We start from the raw sequence: 25,650 nt of genomic DNA, 5'->3' as shown, positions 1-25,650 counted from the left end.
AAATCCGGGCTCTGTTACTGGAAATGGGATGTTGGGTATGTTTTCCCCTCATTAGCGTTGCTGGAAAGGTTAAATGAATATAAGACACCTATAGCACTTATAGCAATGCCTGATACATATTAAGCACCATATGTGTTACCTATTATTGTTGATAAATATTATATTTCAGGGCACTTTAAAGTTCTAAACCCATATTCTCATCCTATTTATGCTGCTTATGATAGCAGAGGCAGAAAGCAGATAAGATTATTCCCATCTTATATGTGATTAACCCCATTCTGTAGATTAGGAAACTGAGGTCTGGTTCCAAGTTTAAGTAACATACTCAACATCACAAAGCTAGTTAGTAGCGGGACTAGAACTTGAATCCAAGTCTTTTAACGCAAATCCAGTGTTCCCCCTTCTAAAACCACAGTTTCTGACACAGCCCCATATTCCCAGCCCTCAGACTCAGTACTGATGGGTTGAACTCTTTGGTTCACTAGAAAGTTCAGTGAACTTCTTTTCCCTGGCTCATAATCACCTACCTTACTTGGTAGTAATACTAAATATGTAAAGGAGGCCTTGAGTAAGTTAACTATGGGCAGCACTAAAGAAGGGCAGGTGACATTGGCCTAAACAGGGATGTTAAAGGAAGAGCTGGCTCCCAGAGGTGGATGACCAGCCACACTGTGTCTATCCTCTTGAGCTCCCCATTTGGGAATGGGATGTGAAGGGTGAATTTGACAGCAGCCAGCCCTAATCTAACCCCTTACCCTGTGCTGGACCCCCAGGCCGAGGGAACTGTGTGAGGACGGGAAGGGGACTGAGTCCTGTGCAGACACTGCTGAGGCTGGTGACAGGAGAGGGTGCTGGAGACTGGGTAGGAGATGTGACGGGGCTGCTGCTCATTTGTGTGTTGGCCTGTGGGAGAGAGGAGCACACATATATAAACACCAAACATTACGCTCTGGATATTCCCGTGGCTTGGCTTAAATTCATCTCCCTCAAGAAACTTCTCTTGCTGAACTCTGCCAAAGTCAGATGGCTCCTTCAAAATGCCCCTTTGTCCCTAATTAATTTGTATCATTTTAATATCCATTTTGACATACTGTTTTAAGTATTCTCTTAACATTTGCAAGTATGTGTCCTTTAGATCTTAAGTTCCTTGAAAGAAGACGCTCTCCTCTATTTCTTGTGTTTGTCCCCAGAAAGTGCCCAGGGAAAGACATGTAAAAGAGGCTGCTCAGTCAATGGCAAAGATTACTCCCTGGAAAGAATCTGGTCAGCTCCTTGCCAAGACAAAGCTGGGCTGCAGGACTCACCTGGGGGCTACTGTCAGGATTGTACAGGTCTCCAGGTTTCTGCCCCCGCTGGTCCATGCTGTAATATTTACAGTGACTCCACTGGACCATGGATGGGTTCTGGGGGGGCTGGGGTCCATTAGGAACATTTAGCTGCATGACCACCACACCTGGTCCAGAAGGTGACACTCCTGAGTGGCAGGAAGAAAGCAGTTGGTTGTGAATTCAAACTATATTTCAGCCTTCCAGCTAACCCTGAGTGGGAAAGCCAGTAAGCAAATCCACCCACTCACTTCAGGGTCACTTAAACTGTGTTCTGCTAGGAATCTGAGATAGTTGCTGATTTAGTTTCTGACTCCTTCTCCCCAAACCAGTGCAAGTTTGAGTGGAACGAACAGGAGTCCCAGATGCTGATGCGCCCCTGGCCTTCACCCAGTGAGAGGTACTTTAGTATGCTTGGCAGAAAACTACTCCATTCTGTCAAGGTTGGGTATTACCAAATGCCTAGGTGAGATTGCTCAAATGCCTGGGCATAGCAAAGGTCCCAGTCTGAGGCTTGGGCTAGGGCTGCTGGCATGTGCAGCTTTTTCTGGTAATGGCTGCAGGTTAAATCAGTGATCTCTGGTTTTTCTGGAGATGAATGTCCATAGCTTCACTAAGCGGACCTAGGAAGCACTTCTTGAGCGAGGGTGGGGTGAGTTGGGAACACTTCAAGCAAAAGGAATGGCAGAGAGATGAATGTCATATTCAGGAAATGACAAATGATTCAAGGTGCTAAGGCACAGGGGCTGTGTCGGGTAAGCAGTAGGAGATGAGATGTGTATTCAACATATACTATGCGCCAGTTCCTCGGCTGGGCACTGGGTATACAACAGATAAAGCTGGTTCCTGCCCTCATGGAACGGACAGTCTACTAGGGAGTCAGAGAGCAAACACATAGTTGGTGTCAGAGTCTGAAGCACATTTTGGTAAGGGTCTCTATCCTGTAGGTGTTGGGAATAGGACTTGTGCTTTAGAGAGCTAACTCAAGCGGCTGAATGTAAGATGGCTGAAGGGAGAGAGAGACTAGCAGCAGGAATACCAGTTAGGAAGCTACGGATACAGAACAAGGGGGTTCTGAATTAGAGCAGTGACAGCAGGAGTGAAGTGGGAGGGTCAGACTCTCGGAAGGTTTCACTGACAGGTTCAGATGACTGACTGAATGAGATCTTGAGGTTTTAGTACAGGCAACCACGGATAGCTTTCCCCTCTCACAGGCTGGGGGAAGGAAAGGGCTCAACAAGGAAGAATATTAAGTCCTGAATCTTCCTCATGGTGAAAAGCAAGTAAGGGGTCAGGGAGCAGCAGTTTGATGGACAGTCCCTGCTGGGAGGGATGGGCAGGAGCTCTGCTTCCCCACAGGGGATTGTCCAGTGTGAGGGTTTGCTCTTGACCTCCTAAGCTATATTTCTGTTGAGGGATAGGCTGAGTTCACGTGTGTTGGTGGTAGAGAAATGGGACTGGGGGCTGCTAGCTTGAAAAGCTGCTGCAGTGCTGCCACTTTCATGGCTCGGTGCTCTGAGGCTGCCACTGCTGCAGCCATCACATTGCTTCCTGTGACGGGAAATGTTGCAGCCTCTGCCCTGGGCACCAGTCATGCTGGCAAGTGAGCGTGATTGCTTTTCTCAGGTAGCATCGGTCAAAGGAAAGGAAAAGAAATGGTGGGAGGCCTGAGAGAGCAGGTCAGGAGACACAGCATCTGTCCTATCCTATTCCTCAGTCAATCTGTGCCCCCCACACTCTAAGGTTCATCTAATCAGAGAGCACAAATACTCAGAGTGACAGGTTCACATCTCCCCATCCCCTGCCAAGGATGACAGGGTATTCATCAGCATGACTTGTAGAAGGGCCATGGGAAGACTGCACCTTATGGAGCATCATGTATTTAACTCCCCCTCACGCTGGTTGCTCTGGGTCTTTTATTTCCCCATCCTAAGAGCCCCACCTGCTCCAACATCCTCTACCAACAAAACTGCAATTGACCTTATTCAGACACCTCATTGCCACCTGAGGGGGCCAACACAATAATCAAATAATCAAATAATCAAAATAATCAAAATAATCAAATCTACAGCTTTTCTGGAAGGAAGCTCATAATCTGAGCCTAATGCGCTGGGCCAGGAAAGGGTGGGGGGATGTGTGAGTGTGTAGGGTGTGGCATAAGCAATGCAGTGGAAGTTCTTTCTAATACCAGCATGTAGCCATAAGGAAGTATTAGGGGGCTCAAGAGGAGGGGAAAGAGAACAAAGTCCTCATATTATTTTCTCTGATCCCAACAAAAACAAAGCCAGGGTTCTCAGTTGTAGCCTCGGTCCTGAGCTCCTCCCCATGCCGAGTCCTCCCCCACTGGCCTGGAGCATTGTTCCTTCACAGCCGAGGACACAGCACTGCCCCACTGATGTGATTCTTATGCTTCTCTTCCTCAAGCCAAAAGCAGGTGGCATCCGTTAGCAGCTGAACTGTCGCTACTTCTTAATGGACATGGCAATAAAAAAAAAAACAACAAAAAACCCAGCCCACTGCCCAGTGACAGCACTTCCATATAATCAGGTTGAGGAAAGGAGCCTGGGTTGGATGGGAAGGGGGAGAAGGGGGCTGAATAAGGAAATCAATTTCAGCTTGAAAGCTCTGAAAGGAGAGGGGATGTGTGAATGGCTTTTTAAGTGGCATCATTAAACCTGGGCAGAAAGGTCGATTGGGCAGAGCAAACCACATAAATACAAACAGATGACATTTATGTCTGGCAGAATTGGCTTTTGTTTAGTTTTTTTTTTTAAATCACTGAGGTAGAAGACTGATAAGGCTTTTTCCTTACCACTAGGAATCAAATCTATGGAAAGGAATGTCCAGAGAAATAAAATCCACAGGCATCTTTCCCAAATTACAGGATAGAATCCAATAGTATCTTGGTCTTTTCCCCTTTTTTGGTGTGGAGAGGGACATCTTCAGGGAGTGGGAGAGAAAACAGTTGATCTCAACTTTGGAAACCCCTCAGCTACAAAATGAGCCAGTAAGTATGTGAGAGGCTATTTCTGTATGTACCTCACTCAGGCCATGCTGCTGTGTCACTGTGATTTGGGAGTCTGTGTATAGGTATCACTGCCATTTCATGTCTGTGTGTGTCTTCCTCAGACTAGCATCTCTGCAGAAACCTCCAGGGACCTGCAAACCATCATTTTAGAGGGAAAAAAAGTGTTTCCTGGGGTTACAGTTACGTCTAATAGCATCATGGATGAATTAAGGTCCAGGCCTGGGGGGTGAACTGGGCAACTACAAAAATGTATTAATAAACCAGAACAGTTGTTCCAAGAACAGCCAATCCTAATCCCTGCCTTTATTTTTGGAAAAGTGACCATGTTGCTACATGGGAGAAGGGCGGGTGACCGTCCTCTGAAGGTGACATAGCAGCCCTGTGGACTATGCTGGCCTTCTATCTTCTCAGTAAAGGGTGAACTGGAAAGGAAGGCAGAAAAGCACTTGTTTCTTTTCTTCCAGTTCTTCTTAGATTTCCATAAGCAGGGGCTGAAGACTTTAAAAATCAATGGTATGGTGAATATGGTCTCTTAGATGACATGGGTGGGACAGAAAGTCCCATTATCTAGGAAAAGTACAAGGGGTCAGTCAGAAGCCTAGGATCAATCTGGGTAGCTAGGAAGAAAGGAAATATGACAGAAAATTCCAAATAAGCGAGGGAACTAGATGACAAGGGTTTCCTCTATTTCTATTGATTTGGGAAGAGCCTAGATTATCTCCTTCTAACCCCAGCCCAGATCTCTAGTGCTGCCAACTTCTGGAACCACAGTGTTTCAGTTTACTTGACCCAGCACTGGGTCCAGAGCAGGTCATGAAAAATTCTTTTCACTTGGTTTCTCATTCAAAGACCTCCAATTTGAAGATGAAGAGATACAATCACAGAGACCCAATAAATATATTGATATACCACTAAGGACACACAAATATGCACATACAAGTATACCCATATGCACCACACACCCTTATTTTAACAGGAGAGAAAATGCCCTGCGGTGCCAAGCACCACCACAGGCTACAGTGGTTCTTGGAGCTGGTTTCTACAATTTCCATACCCCGCTGGGAATTTCAAGGTCAAGTGCCCCTGGCAGACACTAGGAGAAACAGCTAGAGAGACTAATAATGTAATAAAAGGGTAAGGGCTGTTGAATTTAAAACCTCTCAGCCTGTGAGAGATCTACATTTGCTCTGGATGAGGGCAGAAATCATTACTCCTTAGAAGTAAGAATTTATCATGTCGTATGAGCAAGATTTATTCTGGAATCCACTCTACAGCATCTAACATAGAGTGCAAAAAATCTTATGTGAAAAATACTGCATTTCTAAAGAGGGGAAAACTGGCAAAATACCTCCCTCTCACCAGAAGAGGGCACTCCGCCATTCCCACAGTAGAGCAGAATGGGGATAACTGGAGATGACATTAAGATCTCCTCCCTTCCAGAATCCCTGAAGATTCTTCAACTGCAATGTAATGCTATGTCAGGGTGGGGAGAAAGGGAAAATCCTTGGTGTGTTGGAGGAGTTCTTGCCAAAGGCAGACAGTGAGAGGCTGCAAGGCTTAAGCCCATTCAGCTGGATAGCTGGCTCCCCTTTAGCTGTTTAACATGAGATCCATTTATTTCCCACCGGTGAGAAAGGAACAGAGTACAGAAACCTATTGAAAATGCAATACTGAGGATGCAGCATGGGTTATGGAGAGTCAAAAGACCCAAATTCAAATTCTAGGATTGTGACTTTAGGCAAGTCATTTATTCTCTTTGAGTCTTAAATTTCCTCTTCAGGAAGTTGTGGTGAGAATTAGAATGACAGAATGTTCGTGAGCATATACAAAAAACTGCTAAACACATCTAAGATACAGCTTAAAAAGCATTTTATCAGCCTCCCCTGCAGTCCCAAGAGAAAAGAAAAGCTGTCTATAGGAAGAATGGGTGCAAGAGACAGGTAAGTACTTGTGTTTCAAAGGCATGTGAGTGGTGAGTGGAATGCTGAATTCAGGGGAAAAAAAAAAAGAATAAGAGAGAAAATCAGGAGCCCAAACAGAGATGTGACTTCCCAAGGATGAGGAAGGGGCAACCAACCTCACCTCTCTTGAGAGGTCAACTTTAGCACCCCTGGACAACACCAGCCAGGACTTTGCTCTTTCCTTGTGGGGGTCACAGTTGGGGCCAGAGCCAATCCCTGAACTCTCTCTGCCCTTTCCGGCTCTAGAGCACAAGTCCTACAGTGGTGTTTGCTCTTACCAGTGCTCAAGACCCCCCAATTCTTTATCCTCTTACCTGAGTACTGCTGTGGCATCTGTGGTGGACTGCAGGGAGAGGGAGACTGAGGCATCTGGTACTGTTCAGAGCCAGGAGGTTGCAGAAACCCCACAGAAGGGCTGGGAAGGTGGAGAAGAGAGGAGTGGTAAAGTGGTAGAGGAAGGAACACAGCTCCTGGCAAACAGCTGCTGCTTCCTGGGCCTCCCCTGTGGGAAGCAGAGGCAGCTCCAAGCCATTCCCACACCAATTTGCTGTGCAATTTCTAAAATCACTCATCAGTACAAAGTTAATTATATATATTTGTACTTGATCATCTTTCAATTAGGAAGCTGCTAATCAGCACTACAGATGGAATGTTAGTGACACATGCTCTTCCCAACAGTGTGAAAACACCAGACATGCACACATGCACACACACACACACACACACACACACTCTCTCTGAGAAACATAACAGAAACACAGACAAAACGAATGCCAGAGACAGAAACACAGTGCTGGAGAGAGATGGGTAAAAAAGAGCTAAGGAGTTGTGTGATTTAGGATATTTATACAATGGTAAACGCAGACCCCTAAAGACAAATGAGGAAAACCCCCACAAAACTCAAGACAACATGGAGACATACATATAAAAAACACAGAAATAAACATATACACACTGCGAGAGACAGACAGAAATACATATATGTAGGCCCAGATTTGCGTTCTAGATCCAGCTGTGCTCCTAACTAGCTGTGTGACTGGGGTAAGTTTCTTAACATCTCTAGCTGGAATTTCTTCATTTATAAAAGAAGGGAGAAAAATAAAATAAGGGGAGCAGACTAGATATTTCTGAGGTGGCTTCCACTTCTAAAATTCTAATGGCTATGACTTATACTAAAATACATATAGAAATAGATAGACCATCTGAGATTCATACATGGATACAGAGATACACAGAAAAATTTACAAATATACACTCCAAATTGCTTCTTTTAATGATGAGCAGTCTCTGCCCCATAGTTCTTAATCTCACTGATCAGAAAAACAAAAAATGGGGGAAATTATAAAGCTTCTGTTTCTGAAGCAGGATTTTTTCCTGCCACTGAGCTCTTATGCAAATATCAAATCAACTAGGAGAAATGGAGAATGAACTCCCTCATATTCTACCTGCTTTAGCGCACCACTTGGATCTTTACCCCTGCCTTTCTTTTCTTAGGATAGTGGAAACAAAACCATGGTGCAACAGTGGCTGAAGATCTATGGGAGACGCGCCCCGACTCTGGGAGTACTCACCTGGTACCGTTCTGCTGAGCTGGCGGGATCATGCTGTAGTACACTGGAACGCCCCCTGCTGGGAGGCCCCCTTGCACTGATTGGCTCGCAGGGACCAGCACAGGTTGCTGGAAAGGCGGCTGGACCACATTTTGCGAGTCATTACCCACTGGGACCTGGGTGGAGACGAGAAGAGAATGACCACTCGTACTCCCAATAAGTTTATCCAGAGAACAGTCTAGTTATCACTAGACCAGGGCACTTAACTTCCTTCTCCATCTCTCTTAGAGACTCTCCTATTCTCCTCATCTGCCTAAAGGAAATGCTTACAGAGCTACCTCGAGTTCCCTCTTCTCCAACCACCCTTGGGCACTTAACGTAGAGGAAGGCGACTGATTTCCTTTAGATCCTACTTTTCTGGGCATTTACTCATTTGCATGGCTGTATAAGGACCAAACAATTTAAACAAAGATTCTTTTCAGACTCTCTGGGCTTTCTCTCAGAGGAAAAAAATCTAAAAAATTGAGGGGGAAGTGAATAATATTTGTCAGACTGTATTATGTGGGAGGCTGTCCTCCTTTTCCTCATCCCCAGGACTGGGGGCTCTTTCCCAATGCAGAATGCACCCACTTGGTAAGAAGGCAGTGGAGTGTACTGAACCACCAGGCCTTGCATCTGGCCCCCCATGCTGCTCCTCTGGTTGCTGAGCAGGCCCTGGTTCTGTGGCTGCTGAACCCCAATCATGCCTTGGTAAGCCGCCTGCTGCTGGTTAGGCATCATGGGCTGTAAACCTAGGGATGGGGAAGGCAGAGAAAATGTTAGCATGGTCTCAACAATGTTTAGGAGGTCACACTTTATCAGTAATTTCCCCTCCCCTATTTTACTTTTTCTTTTTCTGGAGATCCTGGGTCCCTCTTTAGGACCCTAATCATTCCTGCCTTTTTTTTTAAATGGGGAAGGTAATTCTTGTCTCTTTCCTTGTCTCTGCCTTTCCCCTATCCACTGCCTTCTTACACTGACAGTTCCTCTTACCAGGCTGCTGGGATGGCTGAGGCAGCTGTTGACCACGTTGGGGGCTGTAGGCCACCGGGTGAGAGAGAGGTCGATATTGCTGGTTGGAGTTAGGATACTGTCCAGGGGTATAGTAAGAAACCTGGATCTATGGTAAGAGGAAACAGATGTGAGAAGGTCTCTCAAATTCAGTCCCTAAATCCCCAGACTATTAAATGCATCAGGGTTGATGGCCAGAAATCTGTAAATGGAGATATTTGGGGCCTGAAGTTGCAGTGTTAGTGTACAAGTTTGAAATAGAACAGGAAGATCTTGTGTTATATAGAAAGATGACCTTCTGACTAGAAAGACAACTTTCAAGTGCAAGGTGGGGAAATGGAGTTGGGGGATAGGTATCCCCTCTGGTCTGTCTAAACTAGAAGAAAAAAGAAGGATTATAATACTGGACAAACTGAATTAGTGATTTAAGCTGGGAACCCGAGCCACTCACCTGTTGGGGGGGCTGCATATAGCCCTGGGGTGGCAGGACTTGCTGAGTAGGTGGTGCATGGCTAGAGGTGGAATAGTTGGAAGTCGGGAGGGGCTGTCCTGTAGAAGCCATGATGAAGCTAGTCTGCTGAGGGTGCTGGGAGATAAGTGGGGGCTGGAACAGAGCTGAGGATGGGTCAGCTGCTTCAGCAGAACCTTGGCGGCTAAGGCTCATTTGTCCAAAGGGGTTGCTGAGGTCATCTGCCTGTTGGGAGAATGGGGAGACTCAAGGACCAAGGTTGTATCAAGCCCCATATCTTTTGGCTTCAACACAGACAGACAGACAGAAATAGCAACCTTCTCTACAGCCTTCCTTATACCATTGTGGGACACTCCTGCCTCTGTGCCCTGGGAGGCACTTTTTAGCCCTAAGCCTCTGTCATGTGGTGTTTTAAACTGCTATGAATTGAACAGCTGTTTGAAGCCCAACTCCAGAGCCAGAGTCCCTATCACATATGAGGTAACAATACCACTCTGATTATGATCTTTATTAAAATTAGTCCTGGGGAGACGGGAGCAATGACACAACTTCTATATATAGAAAAAACAAGACAAATAGCGGGTTAAAAAAAAAGACTATGTCTTTCCATTTCCTGTCTTCCTCATGCCTCCAACCATACAAAGGGCCCCTATGTTGCCATAAATCTCATTTTTATAATAAAGGTACCAGATAGCACCTTGAGTAGATTATGGGTGGCTAGGTTCATGTGGCTTCCCAGCTCTGCCGACGCAGTGGAAAGACTGGTGGACTCCCACTCCTGCTGCTTATCTCCTTACTCCCTCTCAAAGTCATTTCCACCTCTGTTCTCTGACACTTGCCTTGAGTTCTCCTGTCCTTCAGAAACCACTTCTAATTCTCACCTCGGAAAGGAGGCCAGGGTGAGTGGCCGAGCTGGAGGGCGAGACTGACTGGCTAGTCTGTAATTGCCTTCTCTGTTAGCCCTCTGCTCTAAGCAGCAAGTGATGGTGTTCATCTCTCACTTGTATGGTGATAGGTTAGAGTTTGTTAGATTCCTTGTCCCTTCTGCTCCCTGGATAGTAATCAACACACACACATACACACACACACACACATGCACAGCAGAAGTTCTTTTGCAAAAGAAACTAGCAGAAACAAAAGACAATGCTTTCCTGCAGTTTCACTTGATTTACAGGAATATGATCTTCATGCTAGCTATTTTGCCACCTTAGTGGGCAGAAAGACATGACAAGAGGACTGGATTGCAGATTCTTTTGAGGTCCATATCCAGGACTTATCAGAATGGAGATAAGAGGTGGGAGGAAAGAGGGGATTCTGTGAAAAAGCAGATAGGTGTGATTAACACAAAATGAAAAAATCAGGGCTCCTATAACCATGATGGAGGTTATCAACTATGAGGTAAATCAGATGGTCAAAAGATCTGTAGTCAGGGTATAAACAATTTAAACAGCATGTGCTATGTAGTAGAAGAGGATATTTTTTATGTAAAATAATATGGTAAGATAGGAGAACATTTTAAGTTTTTACCAATGGTACCAGAGAAGTCTGCAATTGTGTTTTGATTTTTTAGGGAAATTATAGAGAACCATTCTGTATGGAATAAACCGGGTTCCTCAGATACATCCAGGGAGAAGATGAGATGAAGGATGCAGATAGTAGAGGGATGAGGAGCTTAGGTTAGACCAACATCCGATTTCGCTCCCCTCCTGAAACTCAGGGGAACTCATTGATCCTCCCTGACCGACGTTTAGGTGTCTCTGGATGCCTAGTGTGCTGTGATGAGGTCACTAGAATGGACTGTAGTTCAGCCTGTGTTGGCCCCTCATGAAGAAACACCTTTTAACATGGCCCTCCAAAAAGCACAACTGCTTTGCAAGGTTGTCACAGACTGACCCAGACACACTCACAGATACAGGCCACACATGGACAAGACAAAAAGGGGAAATGGGGTTTATACCATGTTGTACTGCTGGGGTGGAGAGACTGGCAGAAGAACTTGGGGACAGGAGCCTGGAGAGAACTGGACAGGCTGCGGAGAGGGCTGCAGAGCTGGGACTGGCTGTGGACCAGCAGAGAGGCATGTGGAAAAGGGAAGAGAAAAGGGAGGCACAGGGAGAGGCGGGGGGGCAGAGATAGGGAGGGAAAGGGAAGGGACAGCAAGGTTAATCATAAAAGAAATTTCACAAGAATAGCAAGGCTGCTGAGCAGGCTGGAGCTTGTGGCTTTCACATCTCTGACAGAGAGGCACTCTCTCCCACTGGGGAGAACCGCTGCACACCCTGCCCCATTAGCCACTCAGAACTCTGCTGCCATTGTGAGCAACGTTAGGATTTTCAGAGCCAAGGGTCTGCTGCTTGATTCCAGACACAGCTTTTCACAAAGCATTTTTTCTGAACACATGATTCCTGGGGAACACGATCATAACCCTCCTTGAATGCCCAGTGAGAAAGGATTTCTTGCTTCTGTAGGAAGGGTCATCCAAGGTGTGGCTCAGCTTTCCCTGTCACACTCCTGATTTCACACCAGAGTTTTCCTGGAGGAAATACTCATTCATGAGGATTGTCTTCCTCCCAAGGACAGACAAGGAAAAATATAGCCAGTTCAAGCCTGGTTCCGGCTACTTCCTCCTGCTCCATGATTATTCTGTGCTCCTCCAGGCTGTGAGGGCAGTATGAAAAATGCCCCCATAAGTGAATAGGGGGGAATTTAGGAATAAAATATAAATAGCCTAGTTTTAGCTTTTGTTCCTTCAGTCCGTTCACTAGCCTCAAGCAGGAGGATTTGTTTATTTGGAACACGATGTGTTCTAAACCAACTAATGGGGAGTTATTTTTTTCTCTCTCTTCTTCCCCTCCAGCCATTTCATCACCTCATCAGTTCTCCAGTCACAGCCCCTGGTGGTACGAGGGGTAGGACACAGGAGAGAGGATAGGAAGAAAGGAGGAAATAACATTTATATACATTGCCTCATTTATATACATTATCTCATACAGCCTCACACTAATCCTATAGGGAGGTAGGGTAACTTGTATTTCCAGTTAAGATAGTAAGGCTCAGAGAAATTAAATCACACATCCAGGATCACACAGCTAATGTGGCAGAGCTGGGATGGGAACCTAGTTCTGCCTGACATATGTTCTTTCCACTCCATTGTAGCAGTAGGAGGGGGTGAAGAAAGAAGTTAAACAGAATTACACAAACACCTTTATGGTTCTATAATTCTCTTCCTTCCTTCCAAATTTAGAGTATTAAGAAGTATAGGGGACCATGGTATGAATATCCTCTCCTGCTACATACCTCTGTGAGACCCTTTCACAGAGGGGGCTAACAGTTCCAGAGACAGACTCCAGGAATGAGAAGACTCCCCAAATGGAAAATACTCCTGAAATCTGGATTAAATAAAATGTAAGTCACCTTGGTTAGGAAAAAGTTACTGAGAATCCACTGTGTGACCCGGGAGAGATGCTGCCATAGCCTTGAAAACAAACTCTCAGCTCTCCTGGTTTACCTGTTTTCTGTAAGCCAATGGCATTCTGCATATAACTGCTGGCTAAGCTGCTCGGCATGAGCCACTGGTGCTGGCAGCTTTTAGACCCATTTTCTGTTATCCTAATCCTCTTTTTTTCTCTTTGGGGAGGGCCTATTGTGCTTCAGGACTTATATCCCCTAGGGGAGAAAGCACAGCCATAGGGACAGTGAAGTGGTAAAACAACTCTGCTTGTTTTCCTCACATTTGTGAGTTTTGTTTAAAAGTGGAGAGAGAAGAAATAATGCTCCTCTCTTAGGCGTATCCTGACTGAGGAAGGGTAGAGGTCAAGGCAGGCGTCTCAGTGCTATTTTTAAGTTATTCCTGCACTCCCCTCTTCTTAGAGAGTTCTCTTCTTAGAGAGTCTCAAACTCCAGAGCTAGGGAACTTCGGAAAAACCAGACAGAAGCCAGACTGGCCTTGAGGGATGTGACTGCCACCTACTGGTGAATTCTGGAATAGACCATTGTCTCTTGGATGCCTGACTGGACACCAGGAGACAGGCTTGGGGGACTCTTTTTCAAGAGGTCCACTCCGCTTCAAGTAAATTGGGCAAAAGGTAGCCACTGGTCCCTCAATCCTCAGCCTCACTCCTTGATTTCACATGTTCCGCTGATGTATGATATCAGGCCTGCTCTCCAGCAGAGGCCTGCCAGCAGGGAATGAGCATAGCTCAGTCAGCACAGTCCCCAGGCCTTAACTACCTTTTCTCAGATTTTCTTTGAAAGGAAAACCTTTAGAGTAAGCACAGTGGGGGGTTGTGTGTGGTCACTTCCTTCATCACTGCACTGTTATATATCATTTGAAAAACTGAACAATAAGCATTCAGGGGCTCAGCAACTTGAGTTTGGAGAGCCACCAGCACTGAGAGATAAAGAAAAAGAAAAAAGAAGAAAGAAAAAGGCAGTAGGAAGAAGAAGTAAGGGATAAAGAGAGAGAGAAAAAGTGAAGAAGAAAAAAGCATACATTTCAGTCCCAAATGGTTATTCTCTTTACTTATCTCTTTATTTCCCTCCCATTCTTGCTGTCTGTTTCTAGATATGGATGGGAGGAGGAGGCAGCTGGAAGACTAAGAGGGAGAAAAGGGAGCAAGACTGTATTAAAATACATACATTTTAGAAAACAAAAAAAATACCGGGACCTTGGAAAAGTCAAACATATATACACAGAAACACAGCAGGAGATAGCCAGAGGGGGAAGCACAAAGTTTACCCACTTATAGGTCTGAATAAGACACAGACAGGGAAAAGCACACACACATGCTATGTTTCAGTAGGGAGTGAGGTAAGTTGATATGAATGAGACATAATGAGGCAGATATGGTAGAACAAGAAAGAAAGTCAGAACTACAGAGAAACTGATTTTTAAAAAAATTTTTTTAAAATTGCTTTTTCTCCCCAAATCCCCCCAGTACATAGTTGTATATTTTAGTTGTGGGTCCTTCTAGTTGCAGTACATGGGACGCCACCTCAACATGGCCTGATGAGCGGTGCCATGTCCGTGCCAGGATCTGAACCCGTGAAACCCTGGGCCACCGAAGTAGAGCACACGAACTTAACCAGTTGGCCACGGGGCCAGCCCCAAAGAACTGATTTAGGGACTACGATGAAGGACTGGAATGATCTGTGTGTGGGTTACATTAAGACACAGAGCAGGGTTTCCTTGATCTTCACTGTTCCTTATTTTAGCCTCATTTCACAGTATTTGAATGCAGTAGCACTGGGCCATTCTAGGGTCTTTCTACTCTAGTTTCCAGTTCCTAGGGTATTGGTACTTGGGACTTGCTTCTTGTACATATGGAAGAGATTATCTGAGGCCAAGCAGGACTAACTGAGCAGGGAAATGAGGGAGGCTGGGAGCTGAAATGAGAAGTTAAACTGCAGCAGAAAAGAGTGTAGGCATATGGGCTTCCTGACCACCAGAGAATACTTCAGGATAAACTATGGGCTCTATTCAAGGAAGAAAAGAATAAGTGAAGATCTCAGCACAGCTCTCTTCATAGTATTAAGGAGATTTTGAAACCTAGAACACTGAGGTTCCAGTTTAGAATAGGATCTGATTCTTATGCTGATGACTTGCATGGTCTCCACAGAAGCAAAACTTTACTCAAACTCTGGTTGGTACCAACATCTACCGGTCCAGCCACAGAAGGAGAAAGAGAGGGCTCTTTTATGGCGTGGAAAACAAAGACAATATTGGGGTTTTTGTGCCTTATGGTGTATGTATGGCAGGGGTCTTGAGAGAGTGTTATTTCCTTCCCCCCAAACCCCTATACATAAATATCTGTTTAGGGGTCAACAGTCACATGAATACATTCAGTCAGACTATGGTGGGAGCTGTAATCTTTTCAAGCTCCATATATGGATATTGTGAGCAAAATCACCTTGCTAATTACACAGGATGTAGAGGGAGATGGGGTAACAGTGGAAACGTGGAATGGGATAAAAGATCCCACTGACAATTCTCAGGAGGAAGAGGAAGAAATATAAAGAAAAAAACTCCCAGGCTGACTCTACTAAGAGCACTTTGGCCAAACTTTTGCCTTTACTCTTCTTTCCCCACAACTAACCAGCGAGAAATAGGGGAGAGTATGACATCTCTCCAAAAACAGATCTTTCCTGCCACCCACAGCACAAGAGACATAACTGTGCTTCCAGTGCTTGCTTAAATCAGAACGGAGGGGGCTCTGGCACTGAGTGGTGACTCACCTGTGAGATGATGTGATTATTCAAGGGTGGCTGTTGCTGAGGCGTGGGTGGGAGAACAGGAAGTTGCTGCTGCTGCTGCTGCTGCTGCTGCTGGGCAGTACAAGGGAGAAGGCCCCGGACAGACTGGGATGAGGTGACCTGGCTGCACACTTCTGGGGCACCTAGCACCATACCTAAGGCAAAGAGGAGACCCACCAAGAGCTGTAAGCACAAGCCATGAACACACCACCACTGGAGGCCCAGCTGCAGGACTTTACTCTTTCCTTGTCGTTTCTCATCACTCCCCTTCTGTCTGCTCCCCCCCACTGTCTTGGGAAGATCCATGATGAGCACAGATGCATTTCAGCTGCCCTGATCATGAGACTCCTCATCTAGGCAGGTTTCTGCTCTCCAGGGACAGTAACCACCTTGACTGTCAATGTTTGGTTTGGGAATTGAACAAAATGTGAGGCTGCTAAGGCACCTCCCCCAAGATCCTAGAATCTGTCCATCATGATTAGACAGTGAAAACATGAATGTTTGCTTCCTAGGAAAATATAGATTCCTAGTCCCTTAAGAGACTTGTCTTCTCTTTGATTTCTTCTCAACTTGCAGCATCTCATAAAAATTGCTGAGAAGGCAACTCCAAGCACACGCCTGTGCACACACATACACACAACATTCACCCAATTATTTTCCCCACTTCCACGCTCTCCAAGTCTCGCACACATTCATATAAAATACTTTTACTGAATATCTACTATGAGCCAAGCATTGTATAATGAGGTGAGGAAAGAAAGGTAAAGGAGACACAGTCCTTGCTCTTAAGAAGCACAGGAGCTTCTGACAGGAGATGGACATCCACACAATCTGATGAGGATAAGGGATGCATCAGTGATACGAACAAAGTTGTATGAAAGCAAAGATGAGGCAGCAATAACTCCTGGGAGGGTTAGAGGGAAGGATTTAAAAAGGAAGTGGCAGGAGACATGGGTCTGAAGGATGAACAGAAGCCTTGTCAGACTGAGAGGGGACAAAGCTAATGCCACATTCGAGAAATGGTTGGAGGGCCAGAGGTGGGTGGCTATCTGGAAGAGAGTGAGATGGCACACTAGAGCCAGAAAGTTATGCTATATTAAGTAATTTGGATTTTATTATGCAGGGAATAGAGAAACAGGAATGTTTTAAAAAGAGGACTGACGTGACTAGATCTATGCTTTAGATTGTTAAACTGGCTCTGAAAAGGGCTGCGGAGGGAGCGGGGAAACCAGCTTGGAGACTAGTGACATAATTAAATAAAAGAAGATAAAGGCCTAGGTAAAGGCAGAGGCTGTGGGGTTAGAGAAGAGTTAACAGAAGGGCAGGAGAGACCTAAGAGTCAGAGGCAAAATCTCCATCACTACTGATGTCTTCTGAGGACAAGACTACAGAACTCCTGGAATGAGAGTCAAGCACTTCAGAAGCAAGAGGATGGTGAAATAGAGGCCCACTGGGTACAAAGAGGGCAAGAGGAATAGATGGAGAAGGTTACACAGCAGATCAGGAGAACTAAAGGGTGGTTACAGGGCTGGCATGTGGAACAAATGCTCCTTCTTAGTGACCAGGCTCCAGAGAAGCAGCTGCAGCAGTATCTCTGGAAGTTCTGGCCTATTGGCTGCTACCAATTAATTACAAACAGCTAAACTCTAAGGGTTCCCTCTGCTCTACAAACCCTCTTTATAATCTCAGAGGCCACAGAATGAAAGTAGCTATCATTCTCATCTTAGTATATAACCTGAATCTGGGCTGATAGGGATGTCCCCTCAGTCAGAAATCAGATAAAATAATCTAAGCCATATCAGTTTTATTCAGTTAGAGAAGAAAGTTTGAAAGAAAATCAGAGAGGGGACTCAAAAGGACAATGGATCCAAGAAGTCAAAGTTCCTCTGTTAGGTTTCCAGGATACTATATTGAGATAAATGTATTGTTAAAAGTAACTATCAGTGATGTTTGCAGAAGATAAGCAAGAAATGAAGGGCATGACACGGAAGGAGAGAAGCTGTGGTACCTGGCCTGGAGCTCCTTCCTGCACTGCTACCTTTACTGCTCCCGATGCTGTCACCCCGGGTGAGGATAGAGATTCCGCTGAAGCTGCTGGCTTTGGTGACAGGAGGCCGCATACTCCGGACAGAGCCATCAGAATCCGTGCTGCTCCAAGGCCGTGGCTCCAGGGATTTGAGTTCGCTGTCTGTGCTGCTCTGGCGGCTGCTTGAGGTGCGGCTCAGCCCCTCACGGTTCCCCCTGCAGAAATCACAGTGGTCAGAGCACCCCTCACCTACCACTTCAGCAGAAGGGCTAGGAGAGAGTTCATTTCCAGTCTTTCAATAACAAAGAAAGGGTGAGGGTTGGGGAGAGGATGGACACTGACTTCTTGTTAGTTGGCTGGCCAACCAAGACTTGATGGGAGCAGACAGAACGAGATCCAGTACAGTAACAAAGAGCACAGAGGCAAATCTGGAAGACAGTGCACTGGCAACTAATTTGATACATCAGACCAGAGGTGGATGGGAAACCACATACATGATGCTGAGATTGGCTGTGGTCTCTTCCCCACCCCCCTGCAGGGATCCCACACATGCAGGAAATAGTGGGGAGCAGAGGGATACCAGCTCCTTCCGGGAGTTCTTAAAACAAAAAGACTCCTAGAAGTTACTATTACTAGAAGGCAGGAGTAGCCAATGACATGGATAAATCCCAAAACAGGTCTTCCACATAACACACGTCTAAGCCAGCAGAGGTGCTGTTGATGGCCACTTTTCTAGGGGTGGAAAGAGGAGTATAGTAGACCAAAGGGGCACCACAGAAAACTCAGTCTGATGGTCTGTTTTGTGGAAGTTCTGTGTTGGTATCTAGGAACAATTGGTTCCAGAGTCTCCATGGGCTGAAGTCCCCAGCATGATCAAGCAAATATGCCCTAGGGATGTAGGATGGCAAGAAGCAGGGGGCTGACTGTGCCTAGCTGCCTCCATATTAATAACCCTATTGTCCTAGACAAGGCACAAGCCTACTGAGAAAAGGAATTCATCCTCTCATATTTTGCTCTGGAAACATCAGGGTTATCCTGATGCTATAATCACTGCTCGTGATTATAAATAGCTGTACTTCTCAAGATAGATGGGGTTGGCCTGAAAACCCTAAGCCTTGTTGAGCTCTCCCTGCTTCTTAATCAATAAGCAAGAACCAAAATTTTCCTTTTACATCCCCCACCCCCAATGACTAATGACTTGAGGAAACCAAATGACAATAATTACAGAGATTTTGGTATGTATTCTGGGGAGCAAGTGAGCACAAATCATAGTGGCTTGGGCTCCCCCCTTTTCACCACCCCACCTAAAGCAAATAGAAAACCCCATCCCAATTCTCTTAGCTTCAAAGACACTAGGCTCAGAGTTATACTAATAAAGAAAGGTATTTTTCTTAAGACGGTAATAGCAAAGAAAATACCTTTCTTTATTAGAATATCTGCTCAAAGGTACTGTAGGGAAAATGGGCAAAATATATGCTGGGGCTACTATTTTAGTTTTTAGCCAAGCCAATCCTGGAGGGCTAAGAACACACTGGCATAGCTAGTTAGGGACATGCTAATTCTTCTTTGAATCCCAAGTAGATGTACATATAACCTTTAACTATATAGCTTCTCTATATATAGTTAGAATAGAGGACTAGAAAATACTCCTGTTCCCCTAGAACTTTACGCCTTTCTCTTGGGGATGTCAAAAGTACAATGGGAAACAAGAAAAGAAGCATAAATCACGGACTCTTCAGGAACAGAACCAGACCCGAAGTGAGAGCCAACAGCTCTGTCTCAATGGACAAAGGCAATTCTACTGAGAGGACTCAATAAAGATGTGTGTGTTTGTGGGGTAAAGGGATACAGCGATGGCAATGGATGAGGCTGTTCATTACAAATTAGAGCTTGAGTTTTGCAAGACAAGTCCTAATGGCCTTTTACACCTAATTCAAACACTGTGCTACCTATGAGGACAGTTCTGCCATCTACTTTCTCTATTAGAGGTACACAGTGAATGAGTCAACTTTAAACCAAACACCCTGGGAAGCTTGAGCCAAGGTGGCAGCACGTCTGTACTCATCCAGTTCCCCCCAGACAGTGATGACAAAGTGCTCAAAATGTGGCTTGTCTGATGATCTTCTGACTAACCTGGGTTAGTACAGTACACTCCCGAGAGTTAGAGAATCTAAGTTGAGTCTTGGCCAGGAAACAAATCAGTTTTTCTTCTCTACAACTAAACTTAATCTCTGGTCATGTCCTTCCACTTCACTAAAAATAAGGCAGTCAGGGAAAGCTACCAGACTCAATTCTGAGCACTGGATTCGGGGTGTGTGTGTGTTGGAGAGATGGGGGTGAAGGGCAGAGAACATTCATATTTCATACTCCTGTGAAATCAGAGCTAACTTAGTTTTTGCAAATACATTTAGTGCTGGTGAAAGTCCAGTTTATTGGGTCTGGGGAGTGGGTAGCACTGGGGAAGAGGTGGCAATAAATATCAGTAAGCCTCACTATGGCTTATTTATCAGTGGAGCAGGATCTTCCAAAGAATTGGAAAGTCACCACAGTTATTGCCAATATGGATGATGGAATCTGGTGTATCGGTATTTGTTTCACAAACTTGGGAAGAGAGGTATAAAGCAGTTAGAGAAGATCACCTTCTATTCATTAGAGTTCTGGACTAGTACTCAAATAGTGGAAGAAGTTACCCCCTTAAGAGTCCCTGGAGCTGCATTTTAGATGACTTAGATCTTTAATCAAAACTCAGTATGGAAAGCAGCAGCTTAAAAGAAGCTCTGGATAGGAGAGGGCTGCACCTGCTCACTAGATCCTTCAAGCTATTATCTGCACAGTTTGATGTAGTTTGATGCTCCACAGCACTAATAAGGGCATTATTCCTAGCAGTGAATGTGAATTAGGGCTCCGAATGGAACACTACTCAGAGAAGAAGGAGTGATGTTTGTAGAGATCTGGTGTGGTACGGTGAAAAGAATACTGGACAAAGAGTCAGTCCCAGTTTTGCCACTAATACCACGTAAACCTGGGTTAGCCACTTAATCTCTCTGCTTTTGTTTTCTTACATGTAAACCAGCTTACCAAATCAGGACATTGAGAGAATTGAATCAGATACAGTATACTTTGGCAACCATAAAGCACTGTGCTTTAAGTCACACATAACAGTTAGTTTAAAACTCCTGTTTATTATAGGTATTCTGGGATGATTTAAGACCCTGAAGTGTACAATATGGAATAGATTTTTTTTTAGAGAGGAGGACTGACTCTACGTTGACCACCACAAACAATGCAGAGCCCTCTCTGCCTGGGGCTTTCAGATGGACCTCAGGGTGGGGAGGTCTCGGAAAAGGAGTTCAGAGATATGGAAAGGGAGATAAATCCTCCAGCCCAAGAACGGGAAATCTCGCTATACCAATTTCCACATCGTTTGACTAGCTTTAGAAAGGACAACGGGGAAGGGACAACTGAAGTCCTAGGAATGAGGGCTCTAACTAATCTGAGTTAGTCAGTTCTTATCAAGCTTAGGATTCAAAAAGAGAAGTCATTTGGAAAGGGTTAGACCTGAATCCTAGTATTAAATACTTAGGTTTTCTGTACTCTGTAAGTTCTACTCGTAAAATGGGAAGAACATACATAAAATGAGTTGGTGCCGGAATAGGGTCCTAAAGCAGTACTTCTCTCACCACTGCCTTGTACAATCCTCTGGGGTGGGACTGAGAGACTGAAATGAAAGGGGTATTCTTATGACTGCTTTGTAGAAAATGGAGAATATTAGGTACTGGAGAAGTTAATATAGCAGCTTTCACTAACATTAAGAGCAAGTCATGGACAGTCATATAAAGGACATGCTCTAAGTCTCTGCTAAGGCAAACAAGTTCTTTCTGAGGTTATCTTACCCACTACATTGTCCCAAAGAGAAAACTACAAAGACAGAGGTGTTTGTATGTGTTTTTATATGTGTACCATTCTTTTTTAAAGATACAAAACATTCCCTATGCTGGGTGAGGGATAAGCTCTTTACATCTTTCCACAGATTCAGAAAGGTAGCCAGAAGACACCCGTTCTTTTACCTTAATATAAATATATGTTGAAATCCTCCAAAAAGGCCCCATTCCAGCTAAATTCTGGGAGAGAGCAGTACCTATCCCTATTTGGTCCCCTTCACCTAACCAGGACTTAAAATGAAATCAGCAACAATAAAGTCATTGAGCAGGAGCCATTTTTTTTTAAATGGGGAAAAATATCCAATGTTGCAAAAACCACAAGTTGAATTATTCCACAAGCAGCCATGCATGGAGCAAACTCACTCCACTGGAAAGATTACAGCAAAACAAAATAAAATTTTTTAAAAAACAAGGAGGGATATAGATCACACAGAGGTACCTAAAAATCTGCCTTCTCTTGTGAGAGCTAGAAGAAAAGGCTTCTTTGGAGAGTCTGTTGGTTAACATCAAAGAAAAGCATCATTATAGGATTATATTAACCTGACTGACAAAGCTCAATGAGAAGCAGGGAACATGCTAAGTGGTACTAACCTGATGTCATTTAGATATCCGTTCTGGCCAGTCTAGGTGAGGGGGAGAAAACGGAAAATAACTTATAAGAAAACAGCATGGCATAACCGAAAAGGGTGTCCATGATGCTATGAATACCCAAGGTCCTCAAACCAAGCTCACCCCCCAACAGGGAGAGATGAAGCAGGGACAGGATGACCCACACCCTTACACCCAGTTGGACTTCTCACCTTTAATGGGAAAGAGCATTCGGCATTTTTAGCCTTCCCACAGAGTGTTTAAAAACAGAGGCTGATAAAGGTAGGAGTGTGGAAAGGAGGAAGAGGAAAGTATTAACCTCACTATTTTTTTAGCTCTCAATTTATTCTCTCTAGAGGTAAGGTGAGCATAGTAATTGGTGTGCTTGCTCCTAAAGAGTGTGTTCAAAGGAAGGAAAAAGGGAGACAAGAGAAAGAAATTTAGTTTTTTGGGAAATCATCCTCAATGACTATTCCATTTCTGTCTTCCTCATTGGCCAAAATGAAAGACATTCTGACCTGAGACCCAAGGAGAGTAAGAAATTGGGGAGGTAGGTACTTTTCAGAGCCTAGAAAAAGTGAGAAGATTAAAAGCCTGAAACATTCCTTTTGAGGATCATTTCCTGACAAAGCCACTGAGCTGAGTGAAGTGAGCATTATGGTGGACTCCCAAGCCTTAGGAAAAGGTACCAAGAGTGTCCAGCTGCTGAGCAGAGTGGACTCCATGCGGAGCAGAGCCTGTGTGGGCAGCTTTCCCAATGCACAGCTCAGGCTCCAGAGAAGGCTGCAGCAGCAGCATTTCCATCCAAACACCCTTCTTGCCACTTCCCTTTCTTTTTGGCCCGCTTTTTCCTCCCCTACATCCCAACCTATAACTCTACCCTTAATCAGCTCCCTTTGACTGGCCAGGTTCCTCTCCACATAAGAATCTTTGGAGTACAGTCGGCTTTGGCCATTTTTCCTTGCCTAGACCTTCTGAGATTCCTGATGCCTCTACAACAGCAAGAGTTAGGAAGTGCTGAAATGAAAGTGATAAATCCACAAGGATTTAACAAGGAATACATATATTAGTAGAGGCTTGAGAGACTAGAAATTAGGAGAAAACAGGAGAGAAGAGCTAACTTTGACTTTGTTATGGTTGTAGGTAGATATATTCCCAGTGTTGTTCATAATTAGCCCCAATACCCTATTAAAGGTTGTTTGTGATTTCAGAATATTTGTGGCTTTGCTAATGGCTAGAACGGTGGGACAGTCATTTTCCATGTGTCAGTGAAGCAGAGGAGCACCTCACAGATAGCTACACTATGATGTCACTGGTATTTCTTAATCTAAAGAGCCAGAGCAGAGCAAGCTGTTGAGAAGTGGTTTACTTTAGAGGTTAAGAACATGGACTCTGGAGCCAGACTGCCTGAATTCAAATACCGGCTCTTTCACTAACTAGCGGTGTGATCTTAGGTTATTTAACCTCTCTATGCCTCAGTCCCTCATTTATAAAATGAGGAAAATAATGCAACCAACCTCATAGGCCTAGTGTGAGGATTAAATAAATTAATTTATGCAAAGTGCTAAGAACAGTGTTTGAAAGATAGTAAGCACTCTATAAATGTTTGCCATTATCATTCACCAACCTGCCCTGTCCGTCATCAACAGTCACAGCCATGTACAAATGACCTCTCTCCTGTCATTCCACCCAACTGGTTTGCAGGTAAAGGCAGAGAACACTCTTTAGGCTATGGGTGGATAATTTGGAGGACGGATTTTTCTGACTCAGAATGGAGGTCTATATAACAGAAGGTAAGAAGATTCCTTCTCCTTGGACTTTGGGCCAGAGGGTTTGTTATGTATCTGTCCCCAGTCAGGATCCTTGGAACACTTGGGTCTCCTGAGACAATGGAACACGTTCATAGAGGAGTTCAGTTTAATTGAAGTTGGAGACAATATTTTTCTGAGCTAGGTGATGATGAAAAGATACACCTTTTTTTGTCTTGCTGAAGGAGGGGAGAGTGGGGAAAAAGGAGAAAACTAGTGTTCATCCAAGTATCCTGATTAGAATTGTCCATTTTTTGACAATGAAGGGAGGCTGGCTCTTCCTCCTTTATTTGCTAATTTGACCGTAAGAGAGTGCTGCTATTTGGATCTTACATTTCTGGAGATTTGCTCCTCTCTTGCCTATCCTTAGCCTTTCCTGAATTTCTGCTATTCTTCTCTTCAGTCTGGTTGGCAAAGGCCACCAGAAACAGGGGTACCAAGTATATCTGATATGGCCCACAATTCTTAAGAAAAAGTTGCCTAAAATGACTCATGTTGCTTTTTGGCCCATGGTGCTAGTCCTGTTCTAAGAAGCAAGGTAAGAAATACAGAAAGAAAGAGACTTCCTGTTCATGTAGAGACTGAAGGGAATAGTGCATGGTACCCTCTGTGCATGTCAAATGTGGAGCTCAGAGAATGGATGTCAAATCTGCTCTAACAATCACCAATATATCCTAAAAATGAGGCTGGCCAAACAAGATGAACGTATAGGCTGTGTGGACACTAAGTCTTCCGCTTAAAAGCAAAGATCCCTAAAATGGACAGTGGAAGTGAAAGAGGGTAAGTAGGAGGAGGGTTTGACAGGCAAGATTCAGGGCCCTTCCATAAGCCCTGCCAAAACAATTTCTATTTTCAGTCTAATCACATCTACCAAATTCAGCCACTCCATTTGTTCTCTTTGCATGCCATCCGGCAGAATGTGTTAAAAATAATACAAATAATAATCTGCAGCTTCCCAATAAGCCAAATTTAACTTTAGAGATCAAGTCTGGGGCTGGCTGATGTTGGTTAGGAAAAAAAAAAAACCAACAAAACATTTATGGAGGGTTCATTCCATTCACAGTTTCAAAGATTAAGAGCTAAAAGCTATGGGCTGACAACTCTCAGAAGCTACACTTACCTCTCGGGCAAATATTCTCTCTCGGACCCTTTGATATTCCTCCTCTCTCTCTTCTATTGACTTGCTCCTCCTTCCATCCTGCAATGGAACTCTGATCTAGATCGATGAGCAGAATTAAGCTAGTTAAGTTCTCCTCGTACTGCAAGCTCACTGCACACCAGCAAGGAAGAGAAACCGGGAGAGTTTATAGTTGCCATCAAAAAAATGGAAAAAAAAAGAAATAAAATTTCTAGTGTTGGACAGGTTTCACTGGGTACATCTGACCATGCAGTTTGGGAGATCAGGTTTTCTGGAAGATTGGGGCCTCTCCATCTCCCCACCCCCACCAGTATCAAGAACGACAACTATTTATAAAGACTGAGTTGCTTCCTTGTAGTATTCAGGTACTCTCCAGTCAGTAAGGATCAAGAGAATAGCCCAGGGAATAAACGACGTTGCTTTGGAGGGAAAGCAGGGCTAGGAGGAAGCTAGAGAGGGAGAAGAAACAGGTATTTAGCAGAGCTGAGTGTAGAAAAGAGTTTTACAGAACTAG

General features: G+C 44.6%; 1 protein-coding gene across 23 annotated transcripts in view; it reads right to left on the bottom strand.

Annotated features, from left to right (window-relative positions):
• Window positions 1-25,650, bottom strand: part of R3HDM2 (R3H domain containing 2) — a 128,838-nt gene that overhangs the window by 2,819 nt on the left and 100,369 nt on the right. For 5 of the 23 annotated variants that reach the window (XM_046662513.1, XM_046662539.1, XM_046662547.1 and 2 more), the window contains 13 exons: window positions 25,119-25,214; window positions 22,194-22,225; window positions 22,042-22,095; window positions 17,644-17,876; window positions 15,618-15,790; window positions 11,341-11,442; window positions 9,366-9,608; window positions 8,897-9,023; window positions 8,495-8,655; window positions 7,886-8,040; window positions 6,629-6,816; window positions 1,305-1,474; window positions 756-903 (listed from right to left, as the gene is read on the bottom strand). In XM_046662513.1, the coding sequence (XP_046518469.1) occupies window positions 756-903; window positions 1,305-1,474; window positions 6,629-6,816; window positions 7,886-8,040; window positions 8,495-8,655; window positions 8,897-9,023; window positions 9,366-9,608; window positions 11,341-11,442; window positions 15,618-15,790; window positions 17,644-17,876; window positions 22,042-22,095; window positions 22,194-22,225; window positions 25,119-25,214 (1,882 nt within the window). The remainder of the gene's footprint in view (window positions 1-755; window positions 904-1,304; window positions 1,475-6,628; window positions 6,817-7,885; window positions 8,041-8,494; window positions 8,656-8,896; window positions 9,024-9,365; window positions 9,609-11,340; window positions 11,443-15,617; window positions 15,791-17,643; window positions 17,877-22,041; window positions 22,096-22,193; window positions 22,226-25,118; window positions 25,215-25,650) is intronic. The other 18 variants (XM_046662567.1, XM_046662591.1, XM_046662634.1 and 15 more) reach the window with 12 other exon arrangements.

The sequence above is a fragment of the Equus quagga genome, chromosome 1, assembly GCF_021613505.1.
Source record: "Equus quagga isolate Etosha38 chromosome 1, UCLA_HA_Equagga_1.0, whole genome shotgun sequence".
Taxonomy (NCBI): domain Eukaryota; kingdom Metazoa; phylum Chordata; class Mammalia; order Perissodactyla; family Equidae; genus Equus; species Equus quagga.
This window is presented reverse-complemented; position numbering and strand designations above follow the sequence as displayed.